This window comes from Myotis daubentonii, chromosome 5, assembly GCF_963259705.1.
Source record: "Myotis daubentonii chromosome 5, mMyoDau2.1, whole genome shotgun sequence".
Classification (NCBI taxonomy): domain Eukaryota; kingdom Metazoa; phylum Chordata; class Mammalia; order Chiroptera; family Vespertilionidae; genus Myotis; species Myotis daubentonii.
In genome coordinates, this window is record NC_081844.1 from 18,922,364 (window position 1) to 18,946,936 (window position 24,573).

A 24,573-nucleotide genomic window follows, 5' to 3' on the forward strand; every position below is an offset into this window, starting at 1 on the left:
GGTGCCTGGGAGCCCTGGTTTCCAACTGCCAGCACCAAGAGCTACTTTCCATTCCTGCCCTGCACCCACCTGTTGGTAGCCTTCTATCTGGGCCCTGCCAGAATGAAACTAGAGGCTGGGCAGGGCTGCTGGGCAGGGCCCTCTCCCATTACTGATGGACACCAGATAGTGCTGGGTGGTTGGGAAGACCCAGGGCTGCTCCACAAGCTGAGCTGGACCTATGGGGGCATATCCAGCCAGCCCAGGACCTCTGAGCCTCTGCCTGCCAGGTTGGCTGTGGAATTAGTCACCCAATGGGATGGGTGGAACTCCCCTCCCCCCCTCTCCCCTGTCCACGTGCACATTCAAAAATAGTAGGAGGTACAGCAGGACAGATGGTGACAAGTGCTAAGGAGAAGACGTGGGGGGGGGGGTGTCAGGGAAGTACACTGAGCAAGTGACACTTGTAGGTGAACCCTGAAGTTAGAGGAGGAGGTACCCTGCCATAACCTAGGGGAACAACATTCTGGGCAGAGGGAACAGCCAGTGCAAAGGCCCTGAGGCAGAAGTGTGCCTGAGGTATTAGAGGACCAGGGAGGAGCCCAGTGTGGCTGTAATAGAGGGAGCAAGGTGGAGAGGAGGGCAAGAGGGCAGGTGGTGAGTCACGACTCATTGGGCTTTCACTCTGAGTAATGGAAACCATGAGGACTGTGAGCAGAGAAGGTTCCTGCTGACCTCTGTGCGGGGTAAGGAGAAAGCCAGGGTGTCAGACAGGAGGCAGGAGATGGCCCAGGACCACATGAGACTGCAGGTGTAGAGAAGTAGCTAGATTCAAGAACATCTGAAGGTGGGGCCACAGAATGTGCTGCAGGACTGGTCGGGGGAATATGGTGAAGAAATGAGGGCCCTTTGACACCTACCTGTTTTCACCTGTATACCTGAAGGTCAGATCAGGCTGGTGGCTGCATGGGACCTAGCCTAGCTCCTGCAGAGCCCACACTGATGCCTGCACTCTGCACCTCAAAGGCTAGGGGTTAACATCGGGGTGGGGGTAAAGGAGGGCACAGGTGGGTGGGAGTCCTGGGGACTGGGATGGGTGCTGTCAGTCCCCTCAGTGATGGCTGTTGGGGGCTTCCGGCAAAGGGCCCATCAGTGGAGAGTGGAAGGTTACCTGGGCTGGTCCCAATACAGCCTGGTCTTGATCCAGCCTCTGAGTACCCGCCCCCCAAGTGGGCACCCACTCCCTTGGCCTCCCCACAGCCTGTGTTAACCTGCTGCAGGGGAGTCCTGCCAGGTCTTCAGGGTCATGGAAGCCCAGCAGGTGGCCTTCAGACATGGCCTAACCTCTCAGGCCCCTGGCCACTCCTCCAGGGGACCCCGATGCCTGCAAGCTACCTCACCTGAAACCCCTGAATCCTGGGTAGGTGCGGAGGAGCAAGCCTGAGCCCACACTCAGGTCCCTCGTCCAGGAACCCTGGGTTGGCGGGCAGAATCTTCATCGGGTGTTTCTTCACCCTGGATGGTCAGTGTCCTCGGGAAGGACAACAGGGGCCTTCCTTTGCCGTAAACCTACTGGCTGTGGTGAGGCGCTGGATGCACCGGGTGCCTGTGCTTGGCTTCAGGGAATGGTGCGGTCTGAGGGTGGAGGGCTGGGAGGAAAAGTGCCTGCTTGCTGTGCCTCCTTGCCCCTTGCCGAGGGCACAGCATAGGGGAGGGTGGGGCGGGGGGAAGAGCCCTGGAGTCTCTGCGCCTGGGTTTCCTCCGCTGGAAAATGGGGCCGAAAATGGGTTTCCTCTGCTGCAAAATGGGACGCAACGCGACAACACCGGGACTTCTCCGCTGGTGGTCCCTGCCGCTGCCTCTGGGCACCCAGCACCTGCGTGCCCCCGGATCGTGGACGCCGCGCCCGGCCCAGCGTCCCCCGCGGAGGCGGAGCTTGCGTCTGCCCCGCCCCTCTGTCCCCGGGCTCCGGCCGGCGCCCCCCGCCCGGCTGCGGCGCGTGACGCGGGGCGCGCAGCTCCGGCGGGCGGGCTGGCGGACAGGCGCAGGCGGTGGAGACGGCCGGCCAGCGAGCGGCATGGCGGCGGCGGCAACCACGGCGGGCCCGGCGGGGCCCGAGCCCATGCCGAGCTACGCGCAGCTCGTGCAGCGCAGCTGGGGCAGCGCGGTGGCGGCGGCGCGGGGCTGCGTGGACTGCGGCTGGGGGCTGGCGCTCCGGGGCCTGACCGAGCACGCGCACCTGGCGCCCCCCGAGCTGCTGCTGCTGGCGCTCGGCGCGCTCGGCTGGACCGTGCTGCGCTCAGCGGCCACCACGCGCCTCTTTCGGGTCAGTGCGGCTGGGGACCCGGACATGGGCTGGGGGACCCCGGGCCGCTGTGCACCCCTTTCTGTCTCTGCGAGCTGGGTCCCAGAACGTGGGGGCCTCGGGCTGTAGGAGCTCTGGGTGCGGAGTCCTGGGCCGCCCCGCGCCCTTTTCTGTCAGTGCGAGATGGGGGTGGGGATGGATGCGGGGGTGTGGCCGGACCGGGAAACCCGCGATGTTGGGTCCCTGACACGGGTGGGGTGTTCGTGATGGGGGGGAACCGGAGCACGACCCACTCGGGTCAGTGCGGGACAGGAGGCCTCAGTGTATAGCCATGGAGGCCTCGTGGCACAGGGTCGGTCTGCGTTTGGAACTCCGGGCCATGCGAGGGAGGGCGGGGGGCTTGGAGCCCAAGCTGGAGCGGGTCCAGGGTCAGTGCAGCCGGCAGAGCCCCCTTGTCTGTGGCTACAGGGTAGGGTCAGAGTGTCCCAGTCGCTGCCTTGCGTCTGTCTGGAGTCAGCGCCCGCCTCCAGGGAGGCCAAGACCTGGGTTCATCTGCCACGCGGGTGGTCGCAGCCTCGGGGAGGTGGAGGGGCCTGGGGCGGCCTCCGAGAGGCGCGATGGGAATACCCCGTTTTCAGCCTGGAGAGCCACCGCCCGGCTGGAGAGTGGCCATGAGGTGACATTGGCGCCTGGCCTCCCTCCCATCTTGGGGAGGGGTCTGCTTTGGGAGCTGCTGGGAAGGTGCCTGGCCCCCGAGCTCAGCTGCGACGCCCTCCTGGGCCAGCTGGCGTCACCGCGCCCCAGTCTGGCTGGACGTAGCAGGGGTGCAGGGACAGAGCGCCCAGCACCAACAAAGGGGTCTTTCTCTGCTGGCGGGGAAGAGGCTGTTGTCTGGCTGCTCTTGTCCCCTCCCCCTCCCCACATCACCCACGTGGGAGAGACCCTGGCTGTCACCCTGCTCAGGGAGGCGGAGGCAGTATGACAGTGTCCCCCCATAGTTAGCCCTGGTCCCGGTTGGGCTTCATTGCTCCCCACCTTCCCAATTTCCAGCTGGAAGTGGGGAGTCCAGGGGGATGAAGGCCGGTGCTCCTGGGGGGATGTGGTCGCTCTGGGACCATCACGGTGGAATGGGCTCCCCTCCCATGTTCCTGAGGGAGCTGGGCGGGGACAGCAAGGTCAGGTGCCCCCTGACTTTCGGAACCCCTGGAGGTCGGGCTTCCTTCCCGGTCCGCCCTCCCTCAGCCTTTCGCCCCAATTCGAGGCTCGCCCTTCCCAGGAATAGGCGGAGGGGCTGCGGCGCCGCCAAAGCTCATCTTTTTGGCAGCAGCCTGGTTGCCAAGGGTTACCAGAGCTGGCTCTGGCTGTCTCTATGACAACTGGAGCTGCTCCAGCCCCCTCAGCCTCTGGGAGGGGGGCGGGACTTGGCCCCACAGCTCTAGAGCTCCGCCCCTGAGGAGCTTGAGGCCCCGCCCCACCCTGGACCCCAGAGTAACATTCCTCAGGACCTCATCATTGCACGCCCCCACCTTGCTCATGTCTTCCCTGATGTCCCCTCAGGTCACCCGTCTCACTGTGCTGCCCTTTCCTTGCCTCATTATCTCTTGGACAAAAGAATTTCCTCATGTCCTCCCCCAAATACCCATTCCATCTTCCCCAGGCCCTGGTTCCTCTCTGGTCCCCCCGGATTCCTCCTCTGAGGCACCCTTTCCCTCACATTTCTGCCCCAGAGGATCTCCTGCGGTTCCAGCCCTCCATGCCCCCCCCGCCCCCGACTCAGGTGTTCCCATATTCCCCTCCATGTTCTCTCCACAGGCTCACAGCTACACCCCTCCATGCCTTTTCCTTAATCCCCTGCTGTGTGTCACACCCCAGCTCCCCGTACCCCCAAGCCGCTTGACTCCCCTGTGCAGACCCGCCGACCTCCCTCGCTTTACGCTCACATGCCCGCCTCTGGGCCCTCATAGCCTACCCTCACATTTCCCATCACTCCCCTCTCACACCTCAGCCAGACAGCTGGGCACTAAGTTTAGTTCTTGGCAGGCACACGTGGGCTCTGGTTACTCCAGGCGGCTGTGGGTACCAAACGGCCCCTCCCCAACACTGCCCAGCTCGGGGAATCCCTGGGCCTTGGTCTCCCCACCCTGAAGGAATGGCTCCTAGCTCTGACGGCCACCCATCTTCTCACCCACAGCCCCTGGCCAAGCGGTGCCGCCTCCAGCCTAGAGATGCCGCCAAGATGCCTGAGAGCGCCTGGAAGTTCCTCTTCTACCTGGGCACCTGGAGCTACAGTGCCTACCTGCTCTTCGGCACTGACTACCCCTTCTTCCACGACCCACCCTCTGTCTTCTATGGTGGGTCCCTAGTGGGGCGAGGGATCGCTCTGCTCTAAACACTGAGGAGAAGGGCACATGGGGAGCTGGCACTCATCAGCCACCCCGTTCTGGATGTCTGCTCCAGACAAGGGTGGTCAGGGGGCCCCGGGGACGTATTACAGCTCAGGGAGGCATCCTAGAGGGGGTGGCCCCTTTCCTGGGTCCAGGGGGGCACTCCAGGTGTCAGGAACAGCACAGGCAAGACCCTGGGGCGTGCACAGGCTTGGTGCGTGAGCAAGAGAGCAGGGTGGCAAGAGTTGGAGTGTTTTCTAAATGGGATAGTTTATGGATTATAAAACGCTTCCTCTGGCTGCCATGTGGAGACAGCAATCTTTTATTTTTTTTCTTTAGAGAGAGAGAGGGGGAGGGAGGAAGGGAAAGAGAGACATCGATTCGTTGTTCCACTTATTTATGCATTCATTGGTTGATTCTTGTATGTGCCCTGACTAGGGGTCAAACCTACAACCTTGGCGTATCAGGGTGATGCTCTCATCAACTGGCCAGGGCTGAAATAGCAAAGTCTTGGGTGAGGATGGTAGCAAGGCCCAGGGGGGAAGGGAGGGACCAGTGTGGTTCAGATCAGCTTGGCAAAGAGATACAGATGCTGAGAAGTGGCTGCACCCATGGATTGGGTTAGGTGGGGTAGTCAAGGCCTGGCTCTGGGTGGGATGGACAGGAGGGTGACCGCAGTGTCCTCTATCACCAACAAGCAGGTCAGTATAGAAAATATGGCCTGTGATGGGGGGAAGGGGTCCTCTGTTCCTATGCTGACCACCCGGCCGTGTATCATGGATGTGCTTCCTGCCATGTGACATAAACAGCCTGAGAGGGCTCCTGGTGGCACCGTAGGAGGGCCTGGCATGGGGCCCCTGCATAGCAGGGTCCTGGTAACAAGCACGGGGTTTACTGGGCACCCAGCTCTCCTCATGGGATTGTGCTGCCCACATGGCCATTTTCCTATGTGCATTTCCCACGTGGTAATTTTCTAGAGGAGAATTTTTAGCTGTCATTCAATTTTTCCTTTATGCAAATGGACCATAAATTGAACTCTCTTAAAATTTCAGGCATGGAGTTGCCTCTGGCTTCTTATAAATGATGCTACGATACCATGCTTGCAAGTTACCTGCTTCTTTGAAGGCTCATTTTTTGAGTACCAACTGTGTACCAGGTTGTGAGCAGGTCAGAGAAAGCCCCCCACCAGACGGTGAAATATAAAATCTGTTACCAGCAATAGGTGCTGATGTGAACACTTTGGGGAGTGGGGTGTCTCTGAGGGGTGGGCATGCTCTACAGCAATGGGGGTAGCCCCACCAAAGGTGGCTTTTGAGTGAAGACCTGGAAGAAACATTCCTGGTGCATCCGGAGCGGAGAGAAGCTCACCTGGCCAGGGCGGGGCGTGAGGAGGGCAGGTGGGCAGAAAGGGTACTTACCAGGGGGCTGTGAGCAGAGGTGGGGGCTCAGCCAGGACAGGACTAAGCAGAGGAGGGAAGTTGTTGATTTGAGAAATGTTTTAGCCTGGACAGTGTGACTCAGTGGTTGAGTGTCGGCCTATGAACCAGGAGGTCATAGTTCAATTCCTGGTCAGGGCACATGCCCAGATGGTGGGCTCGATCCCCAGTAGGGGGCGTGCAGGAGGCAGCCTATTGAAGACTCTCTGTCATCATTGATGTTTTGAAGGCAGAGCTGGTAGGATTTGCTGCCAAACCAGAGATGGGTGTAAAAGAGGAGGGTCTGGGCTCCCCAGTGAAGTGGGCGGTCAGTAGGGTTGGGTCTAGGGGCGACCAGGAGCTGGGTTTGGGGAGCCCAAGGCCCTGATATTGGAGGTGGGAGAGGGGGTGATATCCAGTCCCCAGAGCAGCAGGTGGGACTTATGGAGAGGAGGCTGGAGGTTGTGAGCAGGTCAGAGCCCGGCCCTCCAACAGGTGGGGAGGGGCAGCTGACGTCTGGATGGTGAATTAAATGCCCCCCCCCCCCGCCTCAGATCTGGGGCCCGAGGCTGGAGGGGGCATGCTCACCCACGGTGAGTCTGACCGGTGTAATAGGTGGAAGATCTGGTGTCCTCTTTCCACAGTGAACCCTGCATCAAGGCTCTGCATGCTTTCCTTGTAAAGAGGGACAGAGGCACCTGGCAGTTTGTGTGTTGGGGTGGCGGGGAGCCTCCAGCTGCAGCATTCCCGATTTGCTGTCAAACTTCGAGAGGCCCCTGGACGTGTTAAAGTGGGGGGAGATTAGCTCTGATTCATGGGGAGTTTTGCTTTCTTTTATTAGGTAAAATGCTCGAAACATAAAGGTAACCATTCTGGCTAGACACAAAAGGACAAGTACTGTGTCCACTTACAGGAGGCCCCAGAGGAGTCAGATTCATAGAGACAGGGCCTGGGGGGAGGGGGGGCGGTGTTCAGCAAGGACAGTTTCAGTTTTACAACAGGAACGGGTTCTGGGAGGGATGGTGGGGATGGCTGCTCAACAATGTGAATGTGCCTTATGCAGAACTTAAGATGGTTACGAAGGTTAAAGTTTACGTGGACCGTTTGTTTCTGGCTCCTTTCACTCAGCACCGTGTTGTTTTGTGTGTATATATATATATATTTTTATTGATTTCAGAGAGAAAGGGAGAGGGAGAGAGAGATAGAAACATCAGTGATGAGAGAGAATCATTGATCAGCTGCCTCCTGCACGTCCCCCACCAGGGATCGAGCCCACAACCTGGGCATGTGCCCCCGACTGGAATCGAACCCGGCACCCCTCAGTCCTCAGGCTGACACTCTATCCACTGAGCCAAACCAACTAGGGTTCGGCATCGTGTTTTCTGGGTTCATCCACACAGTGTGTCAGTGTGTCTGTCTTTTTTGTGGCTGAGTAATAGGCCATGTGTGAAAGGACCACATTTTGCCTGTCCTTTATTTATTGATGGGTTGTTTTCACTTTTTTGGCATCTGTGACTAGTGCTGCCGTGGACATGCATGTACAAGGGCCTGTCCAGTCCATTTGCAGTTCCCTTGAGCACACACCTAGGAGTGCAATTGCTGGGTAGCAGGGTCTGTGTGTTCACAGGCTTTGAGCCCCGGGAGAGAAGACAGTTGGGAACACACTGGGAGGCCAGGAGGAGCTGGGGCAGTGCTGGGTAGGGGCAGTGGGGGGCCGGGGAAGTGAGCTAAGACCTGGGCCGGAGCGGGGCCCCGGATGGGGATCTATGTGGATCTCCTTTGCAGGAGTGGCCAGAGCACAGATGAAGGGTCATCGTGAGGCAGGGGCATGGTGGAGCCTAGGAAACTTAGGGCTCCAGGGGCTCCCTGAGTTAGGGGTGGGGCAGAGGAGGAGTGCCCAGTGAGCAGAGCCCTTGGCCCTGGTAATGGGCGGAGAAGAAAGGGGGGTGTCAGCGTTGCTGAGAAGGGGTGAGACCTGAGTGAAGGTGGGCAAACTGCTTCTGCTTCAGCTGCTGTGCCAGCACCTTGAGGTGGGCAGCAGCCTCCATCCGGTTGGGAAATTGCTGGGGGCGGGGGGCGGCTGGAACAGGAACGTGCCCTCTGGCTGGAGAGGGCCTGGTAATTAAGAGAAGACGGGAAGGGCACCCAGGGCAGAGTGGGAAATCCTGCAAGGGACTGATTTCAGGGGTAGGAGCACCTTTTTCCTTAAAACTGAAACTGCTCTAGAAAATAATGCTTATTAAATAAAAGAGAACAGGTGGAGAATTGGGGATGGAAAACCAGTGGCCGGTACATCTGCGGACACGTGGCCTGCCCCGGCACGGGGGGACTCACGTCTGGCTCCAGAGCATGTGGGGGTCCCTTGTGTGGAGGCCCTGCAGGGCCCTGATGACTCGGTCCGGCTCTCCCCAGACTGGACACCGGGCATGGCCGTGCCTCGGGACATCGCGGCCGCCTATCTGCTGCAGGGAAGCTTCTACGGCCATTCCATCTACGCCACGCTGTACATGGACGCCTGGCGCAAGGACTCAGTGGTCATGCTCGTCCACCACGTGGTCACCCTGGTCCTCATTGTCTCCTCCTATGCCTTCCGGTGAGTTGAGGAGGGCGGAGGGCACTGCATGAGCAAGGGCGGGAGGCTGGCACAGGGCAGAGCTGGTGCCTGGGGGGAGGAGGCACCGGGGTGTTCCTGGGGGAGGGTTCCAGAGAGATTCATAGGGACGGGGTGAACAAGGTGCAGGGAGCCCCGTCCCCCCTCCCCCCTCCCAGCCCCACCCGGATGGCACCTTGACCAGGTCACGTAGCAGGTGTTTCCTGAACGCCCGCCATGTGGCAGGTGCTGCTGGGAGCACAGCCACGAGCAGATAACCCTGTAGCCTGAGAGCCCACACGTGGCCTCTGATCCTCTCCAAACTACGACCTGCTGATTGTTCTCAAATCCACCCCAATTTCACAAGCAAAGGAATAAAAATACCTCGCCAAGGCCTGTGTTACATCCATCACATGTTGAAATAACAATATTTGGGGTATACGGAGTTCATTAGAATATATTATTTTAATTTCTCTCTCTCTCTTTTTTTTTTAACATGGGTGATAGAAAATCTAAATGAGGTCTACACTCCTGTCTAAATGAGGTCTACACTCTTTTTTGTTTAAATTTTTTAAAAATATATTTTATTTATTTATTTTTTAAAATATATTTTATTGTGTTTTTTTTGTTTTGTTTTGTTGTTTGTTTTTTTTTACAGAGAGGAAGAGAGAGAGATAGAGAGTTAGAAACATCAATCAGCTACCTCCTGCACATCCCCCACTGGGGAAGTGCCCACAACCCAGGTACATGCCCTTGACCGGAATCGAACCCGGGACCTTTCAGTCCGCAGGCCGACGCTCTATCCACTGAGCCAAATCGGTTTTGGCTAAAATATATTTTATTGCTTTTTTACAGAGAGGAAGGGAGAGGGATAGAAAGTTAGAAACATTGATGAGAGAGAAGCATTGATCAGCTGCCTCCCACACACCCCCTACTGGGGATGTGCCCGAAACCAAGGTACATGCCCTTGACCAGAATCGAACCTGGGACCCTTCAGTCCTCAGGCCAATGCTCTATCCAGTGAGCCAAACCAGCCAGGGCGAGGCCTACACTCTTGTGCGGTTCCTGTTAGCCTCACTGCTCTGGCTGCACCCTCCAATGTAGTAGCCGCTGGTTACAAGGGGCTATTTCAACGTTAATTAAGCTTAAATAAAATCACACATTCTGCCCTGGCCGGTTTGCTCAGTGGATAGAGCACTGGCCTGTGGCCTAAAGAGTCCCGGGTTCGATTCGGTCAAGGGCATGTACCTTGGTTGCAGGCTCCTCCCTGGCCCGGGCCCTGGTCAGGGCACATGCAGGAGGCAACCAATCGAAGTGTTTCTCTCTGCCTTGCCCTCTCTCTTCCACTCTCTCTAAAAAAAAAAAAAAAGATCAATGGGAAAATATCCTCGGGCGAGGATTAACAACAACAAAAAATCACACATCTGTCCCTCAGGCACCCCACCCGCATTTCAGCTGCTCAGGGCCACATCTGGCTGGTTGCTCCCATGTGGGTAATGCAGGTATAGAACCTTCCTGTTGTTCTAGAAAACCCGTAGATAGCACTGCTTTGGAGGATAGAATCAGATAACAGCCCCCACCGCCCAGAAAAGGAAAACGAAAGAAAGAAAAGAATAATTTGTTTGAAGGTATTAACTATGGAGAAAAATCAAGTCAGAGGAGAAGGCCTGCTGGGATGATGAGGTGTCGGTGGGGCGGGTGGAAGGGGTGACAGGTGAGAAAGACCAGGGGGTGGCGGAAGCCTCTGCCAGCGCCGGGAGGTACATGTTAGGTGCTGGGAACAGCACGTGCAGAGGTCTTACAACAGGAAGGCCACGTGGGGACAGACCTGGGAGGGAGACCCGTGGCCCCATCCAGGCCGAGTTCAGGACCTGGGCTCAGGCAGCGGAAGGGGAACACTGGGGGGGGAGGGGGGTGACGGGGATGGCTCTCAGGCTTCTTTAGACCCTCGGGGGGCACTGCGTTTCCGAGGCACCTGCAGCCCCCAGCGAAGTTCGGGTAAATCCCAGAGGCCTGGGAACGTCGCGAGTGTATGGGGATCGGGACACAGAACGGCCCTGGCCTCTGGGAGTCAGCAGTCATGGTGGGTCAGAGGTCACAGAAATGAGGACGGATCAGAGAAAGGACTTTCAGGCAGGCCCCTGGCCACCTGGCACAGGGAGTGAGGGCCCCGGGGGGCTGTCCCCTGGCGAGTGCCGTCTGTGCCGCCGCTGACCTGGCCCTTCGGGGGGTCGGGCCGGGCATGTGACCAGAGGGGTGGCTCCGAAAGGCAGGGGAGGTGTGCCCCAGGGGCCTGTCTTGGGGCCCTCGGTGCAGGGATTTGGACCCTGCGTGACCTGCCCTCCCCCTCCGCCCGCTTCCCTTCTCAGGTACCACAGCGTGGGCATCCTGGTGCTCTTCCTGCACGACATCAGCGACGTGCAGCTGGAGTTCACCAAGCTCAATGTTTATTTCAAGTCCCGCGGCGGCTCCCACCACCCTCTGCACGCCCTGGCTGCGGACCTGGGCTGCCTCAGCTTCAGCCTCAGCTGGTGAGCTGGCGGGAGGGCCGGGAGGGGCGGGAGGGGCTGGCGGGAGGGCCAGGAGGGAGGGGCGGGAGGGCCGGGAGGGGCGGGAGGGAGGGCCGGGGCCTGGCAGGGATCGGGAGATGGATGGAGTGTGGTTGGCAGGCAAGAACAGAGCAGGAATGGAGATAAGGGTGGGGCAGCCAGACAAGGATGGGTGAGGAGGAGCAGGGACAGATGGGTGAGGCCCGAGGGCATTGGGCAGAGACTGGATGGGGCCACCACCCACCCTCCCTCCCTTGCCCACAGCTTCCCTGACCCGTTATTCCAGGGGTCCTCAAACTTTTTAAACAGGGGGCCAGTTCACGGTCCCTCAGACCGTTGGAGGGCCGGACTATAGTTTAAAAAAAAACTATGAACAAATGCCTGTGCACACTGCACATATCTTATTTTGAAGTAAAAAACAAAACGGGAACAAATACAGTATTGGTATTAGCATGTGGCCCGCGGGCCGGAGTTTGAGGGCCCCTGCGTTATTCCCGCCCCAGGTTCTGGTTCCGCCTCTACTGGTTCCCACTCAAGGTCCTGTATGCCACCTGCCACTGCAGCCTGCGCTCGGTGCCTGACATTCCCTTCTACTTCTTCTTCAACGCGCTCCTGCTGCTCCTCACTGTCATGAACCTTTACTGGTTCCTGGTGAGTCGGCCTCCTCCAGCTCCCCCCCGCCCCCCGGCTGGCAGTCCTGTCCCCCTCCGGGCCGTGGTCCAGGTGAAGGCCCTGCTCAGGCACACCGGGCGGGGGGGGGGGGGCATGTTAGGCCGCGGGAACAGCCGGGCGGAGGACCTGTGGCAGGACCGTGGCCCTCAGAGGGCAGCGTGGCCGGGGAGGCCCTTTTCTTACCCGCGTCTTCCCCTCCACAGTACATCGTGGCTTTTGCTGCCAAGGTGCTGACGGGCCAGGTTCGGGAGCTGAAGGACGTCCGGGAATACGATGCATCCGAGGCCCCGAGCCCCAAGCCCAGCAAAGCTGAGTGAGTTCGGAGGGGCTGCCGCCCGGTTCGTTCCGTTAGTCACATCTGTCAGTCTGAGCGCGCACTGTGGGCAGACACTGGCGACACAGCAGCGACCAGGCTGAAGCAGACGCTGCCCCTGGAGTCTGCGTCCAAAACAGAGACTGCAGTGAAGGCGTGCATGGGGTAGTGATGGAGACAGATGCCGCAAGGATAGATATGGAGGAGGCGAAAGGGAGGTCAGGGTGGAGCCGAGTGGTGAGGGGCAAGAATCAGGGTGTCACTGGTGGGGCAGTGAGGGCCAAGCCGAGGGCCTGTGGGTGGTAAGGAGCAGCCATGGGCCAGGCAGGGGAGGCCGGGAGGAGGGGTGCCGCGGGCAGCTTAGGCAGCCCATGCTCTGTCCCTGCTCCCTGACCCCCTGACCCCCTGACCCCCCGACCCCCCGAGCCGGAGACGGCCCAGGTGGGAGTCCTAGGGAAGGAGAGGAAAAGGCTGGCCAAGCGTCCTGGAGGCAGGCCCCCCGGGGTTGTCAGCCCTGGGATTGAGCCCCTGGCCTGCAGGGCCCCGGGCGTGAACAGAGGCAGGTTTGTGTGACAGGCAGGGTCCAGGGTGCGCAGTGCCCCAGAGGCAACACGAGGGGTGTATGAGCAGGTGGGAGGTCAGGGTGCTGACCAGGCAGACCTCCAGTTTAGCCTCTGGAGGGAATGGTGGTTGTGGGGAAGCAGAGGGCTCATGGCCCAAGGAGGTGGTCACGTGGGCGGCCAGGAGGGTGAGAGGAGCAGATTTTAAAATCTCCGTGAAAGACGGGAGACGAGAAGCAGAGGACGGGCATTGCCCGATCGGAGCACGGGGCCAAGGGGGGGCTCGCAAGGCCGGCTCAAACAGAGAAGCACTTTGTGCCAGCGACACGGGCTGCAGGCGGGGGGCGCCTCGGCCAAAAGCCGGCCCCGGGGCGGGCGGGATCGGACAGGTGGATGGAGACCATGGACATGCGAGGGCTTGGCAGCAAGTCGGGTCCCCGGTGGTTAGATCCCGACTCCGCTGTGGAACTGACCGGACTTGCTTGGATGTAGGTGAAACTGAATTAAAAGGATCCAAGGTGACCCAAGACTTCGGGCTCGAGCTGCCGTTTACCAAAATGCCGTTTACCAGGCAGGGCTCTGTGTGCCAGTGGGGTCGGGTAGGCGTTCCTTTGGGGGGCGTTTGACTCTCGACGTCCAGGGATCATGAGTCAGGAATTCTGCTGAGGCCTCAGCACGGAGCCTGACCGACCCTCAGAGGCGTCCGGAAGCAGCAGCGGCTGAGAGACTCCGAGGGCGGGGGGAGAGGCTCCTGCTTGGCCAAATCTAAGAATCTGCACGCTCCTCCTGCTGCAGAGCAGTCAGCTTCCGGTGGAGACTCCTTGGAAATGCAAAGCCCAGGCCGTGCGAGCCGCGCCTGGTGCTGCTCCCTGCTGTCTCCCGGAGGATGCCCGGCCAGAACGTGGGCTGAGGGCCTGGCACCTGCTAGCATTCCCACCAGGACAGCAGAGTGTGAACGCCGCACAGATGTGACAGGGTGCGCGGGGGACACATTGCACGGTCAGTCCGTGGGCAGCACCAGCAGACCTCGCCGCCCCCGGATGCCTGGAGTCAGCGCAGTCGGGTGTAAAGATGGGGTGAGTGGTCAGGATGCCTCAAAACCATCAGGTCATGGAGAACAAGGAGACTGCGGACCAGTCCCAGGTCAGAGGGCTGAATGCACTGGGGGTCCTGGACCAGCAGGACCGCCGTGGAGAAACGGGAACCGGGGAAAGCCCGCCGTTAGCTCGGAGCAGGGTCCGGCACCGGCTGCTGAGTGGAGACACGTGTTCTGTGGGGATGGCACTGAGTTCTCTGGACTATCTCTGCGACGTTTCTGCAAATCTAAAATTATTCTAAAATAAAAAGTTTATTTAAAAAATAAAAGGCATGAGTGACATAAAGAACAGCATCGGATGTTATATTACTTTCCGGGGGCTGCTGTCACCAAGTACCACGGACAGGGCGCCTTAAAGCAACGGGGACGTGTCCTCTCACATTTCTGGGGCCTCAGAAGTCGAGTTATCAGCAGGCACTCGCCCGCTGACGCTCCAGGCGAGGGTCCTTCCTGCTCTCCCAGCTCCTGCGGCTCCAGGTGCTCCGTGGCTGTGGCTGCTTCGCTCCGATCTCCGCGTCTTCCTTCACGTGGCCTTCTCTTCTCTCTTGATTTTCTGTGTTAAACTTCATTTCATTACATCTGCAAAGGCTCTTTCTCCAAATAAAGCCACTGTCACAGGTTCCAGAGATTAGGGTGTGGACCTCTCTTTTCAGGGACCACCACTCAACCTACGAAAGCTGTGAAGGCTCACACGATTAGAAAGCTGGAGAGAGAGGCAGTCAAGTAAAAGCTGTGAAGAAATTACCCAGAAGCAGCAAAAACAGATGGCAACTATGGCAGCTAGGATTTTAAGAATGACCTGGTCTAGCCGAATTCTAATAGGAGACAGGTGGGGAGAGACAATAGGAGAGACATAATGCTGAGAATTTTCCAGAAAGTGGCAAGGCATCCATCATAAGCAGGACGAAAAGAAGGCATCCATGCCCCAAACACATCATAGTGCAAATGGAAACAGCCACAGAGAAGAGACGACCCATGAAACAGACTAGCAGCAAGGGACGCTAGATACGGAGGAAAGCGTCGCCGCGAGTGCGAAAACGGAATAGCCAGCAACGGGGGATGTCATACACAGTTTTAAAAATAGTTACTCAAGCCCTGGATGGTGTTCTCAGTGGTTAGAGCTTCTGCCCACACACTGGAGTTGTGGGTTTGATTCCCTATCAGGGCACCCACCTGATTCCTGGTTGGGGAACATGTGGGAGGTGGTCAATCTCTCTCTCTCTCTCTCTCTCTCTCTCTCTCTCTCTCTCTCTCTCCCTCTCTCTCTCTCTCTCTTTCTCTCCCTCCCTCCCTTTCACCCTCTGGAAAAAAAACAATGGAAAAAATATCCTCAGGTGAGGATTAAAAGCACCAACAAAAAACACACACACAAAAGAAGTTACTTAAGAGAAGCAAACACTAAGAAAGTTATATTCCAGGAAACTCTCTCAAGAAGCAGATCATCAGAGAAACTGATACATATCTGGATAAACATTTTAGTTCCCTAATTTGAGAGATATAAAATAATTAGAACTAAGATGTTAAATACCAGAACAGAATTGGGGGTTTTGTATTTTGCAAGAAGGCGGGGATTACCTTTCAGCTGTATTAGGTACTTTAACACTATCAGAGTTAACAAAAAACAGGTACACAAGAAATGCAAAAGAGAAAGGTTAGAAATGGCTGCATAAATAATGCAACATAAGAGGGTAGAATCTCAAATACTAGGCATCCAAATAAACACATGAATAATCATGACAGTTAAGAGATTGGCCTTAAGATATATATATACTGTTGCCCTAACCGGTTTGGCTTAGTGCAGTGATGGCGAACCTATGACACGCATGTCAGAGGTGACACGTGAACTCATTTTTTTTGGTTGATTTTTCTTTGTTAAATAGCATTTAAATATATAAAATAAATATCAAAAATATACATCTTTGTTTTACTATGGTTGCAAATATTAAAAAAATTTCTATATGTGACACGGCACCAGAGTTAAGTTAGGGTTTTTTCAAAATGCTGACACGCCGAGCTCAAAAGGTTCACCATCACTGGCTTAGTGGATAGAGCATCAGCCTGTGGACTGAAGGGTCCTGGTTTTGATTCTGGTCAGGGGCACATGTTTGGGTTGCGGGCTCGATCCCCAATTAGGGGCATGCAGGAGGCAGCCAATCAATGATTCTCATCATTGATGTTTCTGTCTCTCTCGCCTTCTCCTTTCCTCTCTGAAATCAATAAAAATATATTAAAATATTATATATATAAAATATATATCAACACTAATAAAAGAGAAAAATGGTAATTGGCGTACGAGCTACCCTTTTCATTGGCTAATCAGGGCTATATGCAAATTAACTGCCAACTAAGATTGGCAGTTAAGTGCCAACAAGATGGCGGTTAATTTGCATATGTAGGCACAATGCAGGGAGGCGAAAGGGAAAGCAGGAAGAAGCCCCCTGCCACTGACAGTGATCAGAAACCCAGGGGGGAGCTAAGAGCTGGGGGGCAGGGCAAAGGCGGCCCTGGGGCCACCTTTGCCCTGCCCCCCAGCCATGATGGGAGAATCAGGTGCCTTTTCTGCCCTGGCCAGTGATAGCAGGAAGTAGGGGTGGAGCCAGCGATGGGAGCTGGGCACAGTCGAAGCTGGCAGTCCCAGGAGCTAGGGGTCCCTTGCCTGGGCCTAAAGCGAAGCCCACGATCGCGGGGCCGCTGCAGCTGCGGGTCCCCGCTGCCCGGGACGGACTCCTCAGCCAGAGGCATCCTGCAGGGGCAGGGGCAGAGCCCGCGTGATTGCAGCACCCCCCCGCCGCCACTGCAGGTCCCCGCTGCCCGGGCCAGACGCCTAGGCCAGACACGTCAGGCCTGGGCAAGGGGCCGATCCTGCGATTGGAGAGTGATGGGGGTCAACGCCTGAGGGCTCCCAGTATGTGAGAGAGGGCAGGCTGGGCTGAGGGACACTCCCCACACACACACACACACACACACACCCCCAGTGCACGAATTTCGTGCACCGGGCCCCTAGTTTATATATAATAGTATATATACACATATATAACAGTATACACACACACACACACACACACACATAATGTTAAAAGACTTCAACTCCAAGGTACATAAAAGTTGCAAGTGAAAAAGCATGAGAAATTGGGGTGTAATTCTTTTTTTTTTTTAAACCTTTTTTTTTTTTAATGTATTTCTTTATTGATTTCAGAGAGGAAGGGAGAAGGAGAGAGAGAGATAGAAACATCAATGATGAGAGAGAATCATTGATCAGCTGCCTCCTGCACACCCCCCTACTGGGGATCGAGCCCGCAACCCAGGCACGTGCCCTTGGCCAGGATCGAACCCGGGACCCTTCAGTCCGCAGGTTGACGCTCTATCCACTGAGACAAGCCGGCTAGGGCTGGGGTGTAATTCTTGATCTGAAATGGCCCACATGACGCAGTCCTGAGCCTCGGGGTGATGGGACCCCGAGAGGTACAGGCATGCTTTGTGCTCCTCACCCAGCAACTCAGAAGCAGGTGAACAGATGTCCTTTCTTAACACAGGCACGTTTCTCAGAATCGACCACAGCAAGCCACAGGGGTAACCTCAATTGTTCAGAAACCAGGATCCTACAGACCCAATAAACAAAAATTCAGTTAGGTTTGAAAACAGTGAGACACTGACAACTGAGAATCACTTTGAAGTAATTCAGGGGAAACAAACCATATGGCGATTAAGTAGCACCAATCCCTTCCTCTCCCAGCCCCTCTTCACTCCTACTCCCTCCCTCTGTTCTCTCTCCCGATTCACCCCACAGCTGGGCCATTGGTCACCTGGTAGACCATCCTCCTGGACTGATCCAGCCCCCCTGAGCTGCCCCCCACCCCACCCCCATGCCCTGGTCATCATGTGGCACCTGGGTCTGAAGGGCATCCTCAGGGGCTGCTGGGACTGCCATCCACCAAGGGCCCTCGCCCCATCCCGGGTCTGTGACCACTGCCCCGCCGTGTCCAATGAGCTGTGACTCGTGTCTGGCTCACACTGCTGCACAATGGGCCAGAAGGCCCTTGGTGATGCCCACACAGTGCCAGCATGCCTACTCTTCCTTAATTCTCCCTTCTCCTCAACCGTCAACTGCCATCACCATCATCCCCCTCGCTGACAATCTGGCCTCTGTGTCCCCAAGAAAACAGGAGTGAGGGACGAGACGTCCACCCTTGCACTGGCTGGCTGCTTCAGTGGATGGTCCATCTCCCTCCAAGGCCACCGTCCAGGGCCAGGGACGCCCAGCCTCTTGCCTGTTCAGGACATTCTGATCAAGGAGAGAGACCTTTCTCCAGCCCTCCGCACCAGCCGCCCACTTCTTGCCTCCCTTGCAGCAGAACCCCTCCATTCTCAAACCCACCCCACCCTGGGGTCCGCCACCCACTACTCCCCTAGACCACTCTTGTTTGGATCAAACAAGGCTTTCTTGGTGCTAAATCCAGGGTCACCTCCCCCCCCCCTTTTTTTTTTTAAAAAAAAAGCTTTATTGAGACAGAATTTACATACCATACAATTTGCCCATTCACCCTGTATAATTAAATGTTTTAGTCCATTCACAGAGTTGTTCAGTCATTACCACACTCAGTTTTAGAACATTTTCATTACCCCCAAAAGAAGCCTTACACTGAACCCAGGAACCCCTGAAGCATCCGTCAGTCTACTCTGCATTTTTTAAAAATTAAGAATTAGCATTTATTGAACAAGAAACACCAACAGATCTTGAAAACAAAAATATGATGAATGACATTTTAAACCTGCACCAGAAATACTGGGGACAAGTCAAGAGCAAATTGTTAATATGCTATAGAGTGGACTTCTCCAAAATTAGCTAAAATGTTCAGAATGTATGAAATGAAATTTAAAAAAACGTGTGATAAATGCAGAAATTCCAATATGTGATCAATTGTTGGTTGAGAGCAGAAAATAGAGTGGAGGGGAAGTAATAATGAATACTATATATACACTTTTCTTTAAAAAATATTTTTATTGATTTCAGAGAGGTAGGGAGAGGGAGAGAGAGAGAAATATCAATGGTGAGAGAATCATTGATTGGCTGCCTCCTATACACCCCCTACTGGAGATCAAGCCCACAACCCAGGCATGTGCCCTGACCAGGAATTGAACTGTGACCTCCTGGTTCATAGGTCAACACTCAAACACTGACCCACACCGGCCAGGCTTTCCCCACTTTTCTTTTTTAAGTATGTTTTTATTGATTTCAGAGAGGAAGAAAGAGGGAGAGAGAGAAACATCAATAATGAGAGAGCATCATTGATCAGCTGCCTCCTGGGGACCCTCACTGGGGATCGAGCCCACAACCCGGGCATGTGCACTGACCAGGAATTGAACCCTGACCTCCTGGTTCAGAGGTTGGTGCCTAACCACTGAGCCACACTGGCGAGGCCCCACTTTTCAATGGAAGAACAGTTCCTACACATGAGACTGTACTTGCGACTCAATCTGACGCTGAAGTTCTAAGTATTTTTTCAAGTCATCCAAAATGTGTTAGGCAAGTCTTTCTGCTCAGTCCTGCCTGCCGGCCCTGGTGAAGGACACAGGGAGAGAGCCATCATCTGTCCGGGGCTGGCTGAGCATGCCGGCTTCGCAGGGCTGTTGGACTCAGCAGGTCCGGCTGGATCGAGCACCAGTGTTTCCCCAGGCAGCTGTGGGACTTCTTCTCCTACAACAATTGCGTCTTCACCGCGGGATCCCCAGGGAGACGGCTCCTGGCTCCACCGGGAGAGCCACCATAAGAACCATAATTCCGGCAGTCAGGCCCAGGCGGATGCGGTTCCCCATGGCGTAATCTGTTGATGTGGCACCTGGGGAATCTGTCACCCAGATCGAGAGCTGATCACCGGACTCTCAGGCCAAGAAAGGAGCCCTTGTGTGTTAGCACACACAGCCGTGGTCCCCAGGGCCACTGACCGTCACACTCGAAGGTAGAAGTCTGCCTCCATCCCTGCGAGAGCGGGAGCTGTGTGGGCGTTGACGTTCCTTTCTTCAGAAGAGCAAACTTGCTAGACTCAGTCACAGGCCTGGGCTCCGGCATGTGAAGGAGAATCAGGTTTTCTCCTGCATCGCCTGGCCCCTTTGGTGGGCTTGGAGGGAAGGTTTCGGTAAATCCATCTCTTCTTGCGTCTCTTTGGCCAGCACACAGCCCCGGTGAGAGGAGGGAAAGGGATTCAGGGCTCGTGCTGACGCTGACGCTCGATCCCAGGACCCGGCTTCAGTTTTACCGCCACGGGAGGAAGGAAAGCGTGATGTGGGTGGTGGCATCTTTGCTCTGCTCTGCACTTTTGGGGGAAAAAAAATGTATGAGTCTATTTGAGCCAAACTGATGCCGTGTGCCAGGAAGCAGGTTATCAACGCTCCTCTGCTCCCCATTCTTGATGTTCTCCACTCCACCTCTTGGTGCTTCCGGCCTGGTCTCTGGCCTCCCCACCAGCCGCCCCCTCCCCTAGGGCCCCTTCACTTAATCCACCCCAACCTCCAAGGCTCTCTGCTGGCTCGAAGTGCTTCTAAGCGAAATGTCATTCTTCTAAACTATCCCAAATCAACCCCCAGGCCACTGCCTCTCCCAAGCATTTGTCCATCACAGGTGATGGCAACGCAGGGTGAAAACCTTGGGAAACTCCAGGAAGCCCCCTCACTCCCCTTTTCCTCCTTATTCTCCAGGAAACATCCAGACTCCATCTCAGTCACTGGCTGCCCTCACCTCCCACCTTCCTCCCTCGCCCGACTCTTTCCCCACAGCGGTGCACTCAAACTGGAAAGTCTAACTCTGATATCTCCAGAGGCCAACGACCCCTCCCCCTCCAAAAAAATACTAACATTGTTTTTGATGAAGGAGGGGCACTTGTTCATAAAACAGTCCAGAATCACCAGGAAAGCTCTGATAAAAAGGCATAGGCAAAGGTAGATCCCTCAAGGCATTAAACGTACAATAGCCCTACCCAGTTTGGCTCAGTGGATAGAGCGTCGGCCTGCAGACTGAAGGATCCCAGATTCGATCCTAGTCAAGGGCACATGCCTGGGTTGTGGGGTCGATCTCCAGTAGGGGGCGTGCAGGAGGCAGCCAATCAATGATTCTCTGTCATCACTGATGTTTCTCTCCCTGTCTCTTCCTCTCTGAAATCAATAAAAGTATATATTTTTAAAGTACTATAAAAGTACAGGAATTAAAACTGTGGGGGAACACAGCCAAATCATCTCCCCTGAGGTCCCCAGGAGGGAAGGGAGGACGGTTGGAACACGGTGGGACCCTTGGTAACCATCTGGAGGTTCTCTCGCGTCAGTTCCCGGGGCAAACTCCAGTGGTTCAAAGATGTTGACGCAGAAGTGGAAACTGTGAACTCCGACCAGAGCCACAAATGGGACACTGTCATCTGGCAATTGAACTATGTATTAGAAGAGTCCAGAAGCCAGGGACCTCCTTCTGCTTGTCTAAAGGACGGACAGGCAAAACCAGAAAACAACAGACACATGGAGATCCGTGTAGGGCTTATCTGTAACCTCACAGATAAAGAGCTCCTGCTGGCTCATCGAGAGAAAGAGCAGTGACCCCCAGGAAAAGCAATGAGGATAGGGTCAGTGCTCCAGGAAGGGTCAGCCAGTGGCTCCAGCCCAAGGGAGGGATGAATTAAAGTGACCTAAACTATCATCTCCAGAAAAGTCTTCGTTCTTTCTTTTTTATATAATATATTTTATTGATGTTTTACAGAGAGGAAGGGAAAGGGATAGAGAGTTAGAAACATTGATGAGAGAAACATCGATCAGCTGCCTCCTGCACACCCCCTTACTGGGGAAGTGCCCGCAACCAAGGTACATGCCCTTGACCGGAATCGAACCCGGGACCCTTCAGCCCGCAGGCCGACGCTCTATCCACTGAGCCAAACCGGTTAGGGCAAAGTCTTCGTTCTTATGTGAAGGAGTGTCTGCTGGTGTCTATAAGATTATATCCCAGGATGTCTAGATCATGAGAACATATTACTGGTTCAAAAAATTTAAGACGCCCGGCTGCTGTGGCTCAGTGGTTGAATGTTGACCCATGAAGCAGGAGGTCATATTCAATTCCGTCAGGGCACATGCCCGGGGTTGTGGGCTCAATCCCCAGTAGGGGGCGTGCAGGAGGCAGCTGATCAATGATTTTCTCTCATCATTGATGTTTCCCCCCCCCCCCCCTTCCTCTCTGAAATAAAAAAAACAAAACAAAAAACACATGGAATGAAAATAAGGGCTCAGCAGTGTAGACAGATGGTGGACGGAGAATGACAGGGCAGGGACGCCTGTCCAATGGGCCTATGAGCCAGCCGGCGCCCCTGGAGCGGGCCAGCCTGCCTTGGAGGGTGGCAGAGGCCTCTGGCAGGTCTGCATTTTTGGAGGGAGGAGGATCAAGTGCAGGGTTGATCCCGGTTGAGGAGGTGGGAGCATGTCAGGCAGAGGTGGGTAGGTGGCATTTGCACTCCAGTGGCCGGCCAGGGCCCAGGGTGGGAGGGAAAGGGGATGGAGTTTAATTGCGGGGAGGAGCCAGACTGGGAACTAGGCGGGGAAAGGGAATGTGGACGGCAAGGCAGGCGGGTCAGGGAGTACGTGGGAGCGTGGGGTCCCTAGGCTAACCGGGCGGGTTTTGGCCCCCAGAAAGCCGCTGAGGAACGGTTTGGTGAAGGACAAGCGCTTCTGAACCCTTCGACGCCCGTTCCGCTCCCCCGGACCTCACCCTGCCCCGCCTTGCCCCCCGGGACGGCTCCCCGGCTCCCCAAGACCCTGGCCCCTTCCAGCTCCGCCCCTCCCGGGCCTTGGCCACTCCCGGGACCCCTGCCCCGCAGCCCGGAGACCCCGCCCTAGGATCGGTCCCTGCCAGGATTCAGGAGCCCGGCCACGCCCCCCGGGACCCTGACCCAGCCCAGCCCTGGACCCCGAGCACTCCTCCGGCCGCCGCCAGGGAGAAAGATGCCACCGTTGCTCCGCCGTCCTGGCCACCGCGTTCTTCTCCTCCTCTTCGCCCTGCTGCTGCCCTCGCCTTTCCTGGCCCGCGCCCCTGCGGCCCCGGGTCCCGCCGCCTCTCTGCTCCAGGCTCTCGGGCTGCGCGACGCGCCCCAGGGCGCACCAAAGCCCCGGTCCGTACCCCCCATCATGTGGCGCCTGTTTCGTCGCCGGGACCCCCAGGGGGCCAGGCTCAGCCCACGACGGACGCCCCCGGGGGCCACCCTACGACCGTGTCACGTGGAGGAGCTGGGGGTCGCCGGAAACATCGTGCGCCACATCCCGGACCGCGGTGAGTGGTGCCTGCTCCGGGGGTGCGGGTCTGGGAGGCCGATACCTCCCTGGGCACCCCAGCCCCCCACGAGCTTCCAGTGACTTCGAGGGTCTCCACCCACCCAGTCCAGCCCACGAGCAACCTGAGTCCCTGTACTCCATCCCTTCTCCCGTGGACACCTGCGGGGACCCGGGTGAGTGGCCACAAGGCCAGGCTGCCTTGCACCCGGCAAGGCCTTTGCTTGCAGCTGGAGCCCTGCCCCCACTCTCCCTCACTCCCGCTGCTTCACCGCATTTGAAGCCTTCCTGCCGATGACACCCCGCCCCAGCATCGCTTACCCAGGCGTTTGCTCATCGCTGCCCCCTGCCTGGTTCCCGACGGGCAGGCCACCCAGCATCGGGCAGGTCTCTTCCTTGCAAGCGATGCCCCGCCCACACTCCATCTCCCCCCCCCTCCCCCTTCACACCATTTGACGCCAAGTAACAGATGGTGCGCCCTCGGCCTCAGGCACTAACCTTCCCCCCAAGTTCCCAACCGAGACCCCTCGCGCGTAGGCGGTGACACGACGAGAGCTGAGCCCTCTCCCGGCCTCCCTAGGCGCACGAGCCCGGACCACGGAGCCCTCGGCGGCAGGGCAGTGTCCCAAATGGACCCTCATCTTCGACCTGTCGGCTGTGGAACCCGCCGAGCTCCCGAGCCGAGCCCGTCTGGAGCTGCGCTTCGCAGCGGAGGAAGCGGCTGCGGCGGAGACAGCAGACGGCTGGGAGCTGAGCGTGGCGCAGGCGGCCGAGGAGGTGGGCGCAGGCCCGGTGCTGCTCCGCCAGGCAGTGGTCTCCCTCGGGACGCCGGTGCGCGCTGAGCTGCTGGACGCCACCTGGGCCCACAACGCCTCAGTACCACGCAGCCTCCGCCTGGCGCTGGCGCTGCGCCCCCGGCACACGGGCACCTGCGGGCGCTTGGCTGAGGCCTCACTGTTGTTGGTGACCCTTGACCCGCGCCTGTGCCACCCCTTCGCCCGGCCGCGGCGCGAGGCCGAGCCCTCGGTGGGCGGCGGCCACGGGGGCTCCTGTCGCGCCCGGCGGCTCTACGTCAGCTTCCGCGAGGTGGGCTGGCATCGCTGGGTCATTGCGCCGCGCGGTTTCCTGGCCAACTACTGCCAGGGCCAGTGCTCGCTGCCCGCCACGCTGCCCGGGCCCGGGGGGCCGCCCGCGCTCAACCACGCCGTGCTGCGCGCGCTCATGCACTCGGCAGCCCCCGGTCCTGCCGGCCTGCCCTGCTGTGTTCCCGCGCGCCTGTCACCTATCTCCGTGCTCTTCTTCGACAACAGCGACAACGTGGTCCTGCGGCACTACGAGGACATGGTGGTGGACGAGTGCGGCTGCCGCTGACAGCCGTGCAGGAGCGGGGACACAATAAACACTGGGTGGTTTGAGCTG

The 24,573-nt window shown here is 57.3% G+C and overlaps 2 protein-coding genes across 3 annotated transcripts; both read left to right on the forward strand.

Moving 5' to 3' along the window:
• The first annotated feature begins 1,780 nt into the window (after positions 1–1,780).
• CERS1 (ceramide synthase 1) lies at positions 1,781–22,707 on the forward strand. Of its 2 annotated transcripts, none has more exons than XM_059696137.1 (7): positions 1,781–2,305; positions 4,476–4,635; positions 8,496–8,676; positions 11,043–11,204; positions 11,726–11,873; positions 12,098–12,207; positions 13,260–15,148. In XM_059696137.1, exons 1-7 carry the CDS (start codon positions 1,784–1,786, stop codon positions 13,261–13,263), a joined length of 1,287 nt encoding a protein of 428 aa, XP_059552120.1. In that variant the 5' UTR covers positions 1,781–1,783; the 3' UTR covers positions 13,264–15,148. The 2 variants fall into 2 exon arrangements, with proteins under 2 accessions (XP_059552120.1, XP_059552119.1); XM_059696136.1 differs by lacking the exon at positions 13,260–15,148 and adding an exon at positions 22,519–22,707 and having other exon boundaries at positions 1,783–2,305.
• On the forward strand, positions 22,683–24,569 carry GDF1 (growth differentiation factor 1). Its single transcript, XM_059696138.1, has 2 exons — positions 22,683–23,155; positions 23,735–24,569. The coding sequence occupies exons 1-2, from the start codon at positions 22,831–22,833 to the stop codon at positions 24,523–24,525; spliced, it is 1,116 nt and encodes a 371-aa protein (XP_059552121.1). The 5' UTR covers positions 22,683–22,830; the 3' UTR covers positions 24,526–24,569.
• Positions 24,570–24,573: the final 4 nt, after the last annotated feature.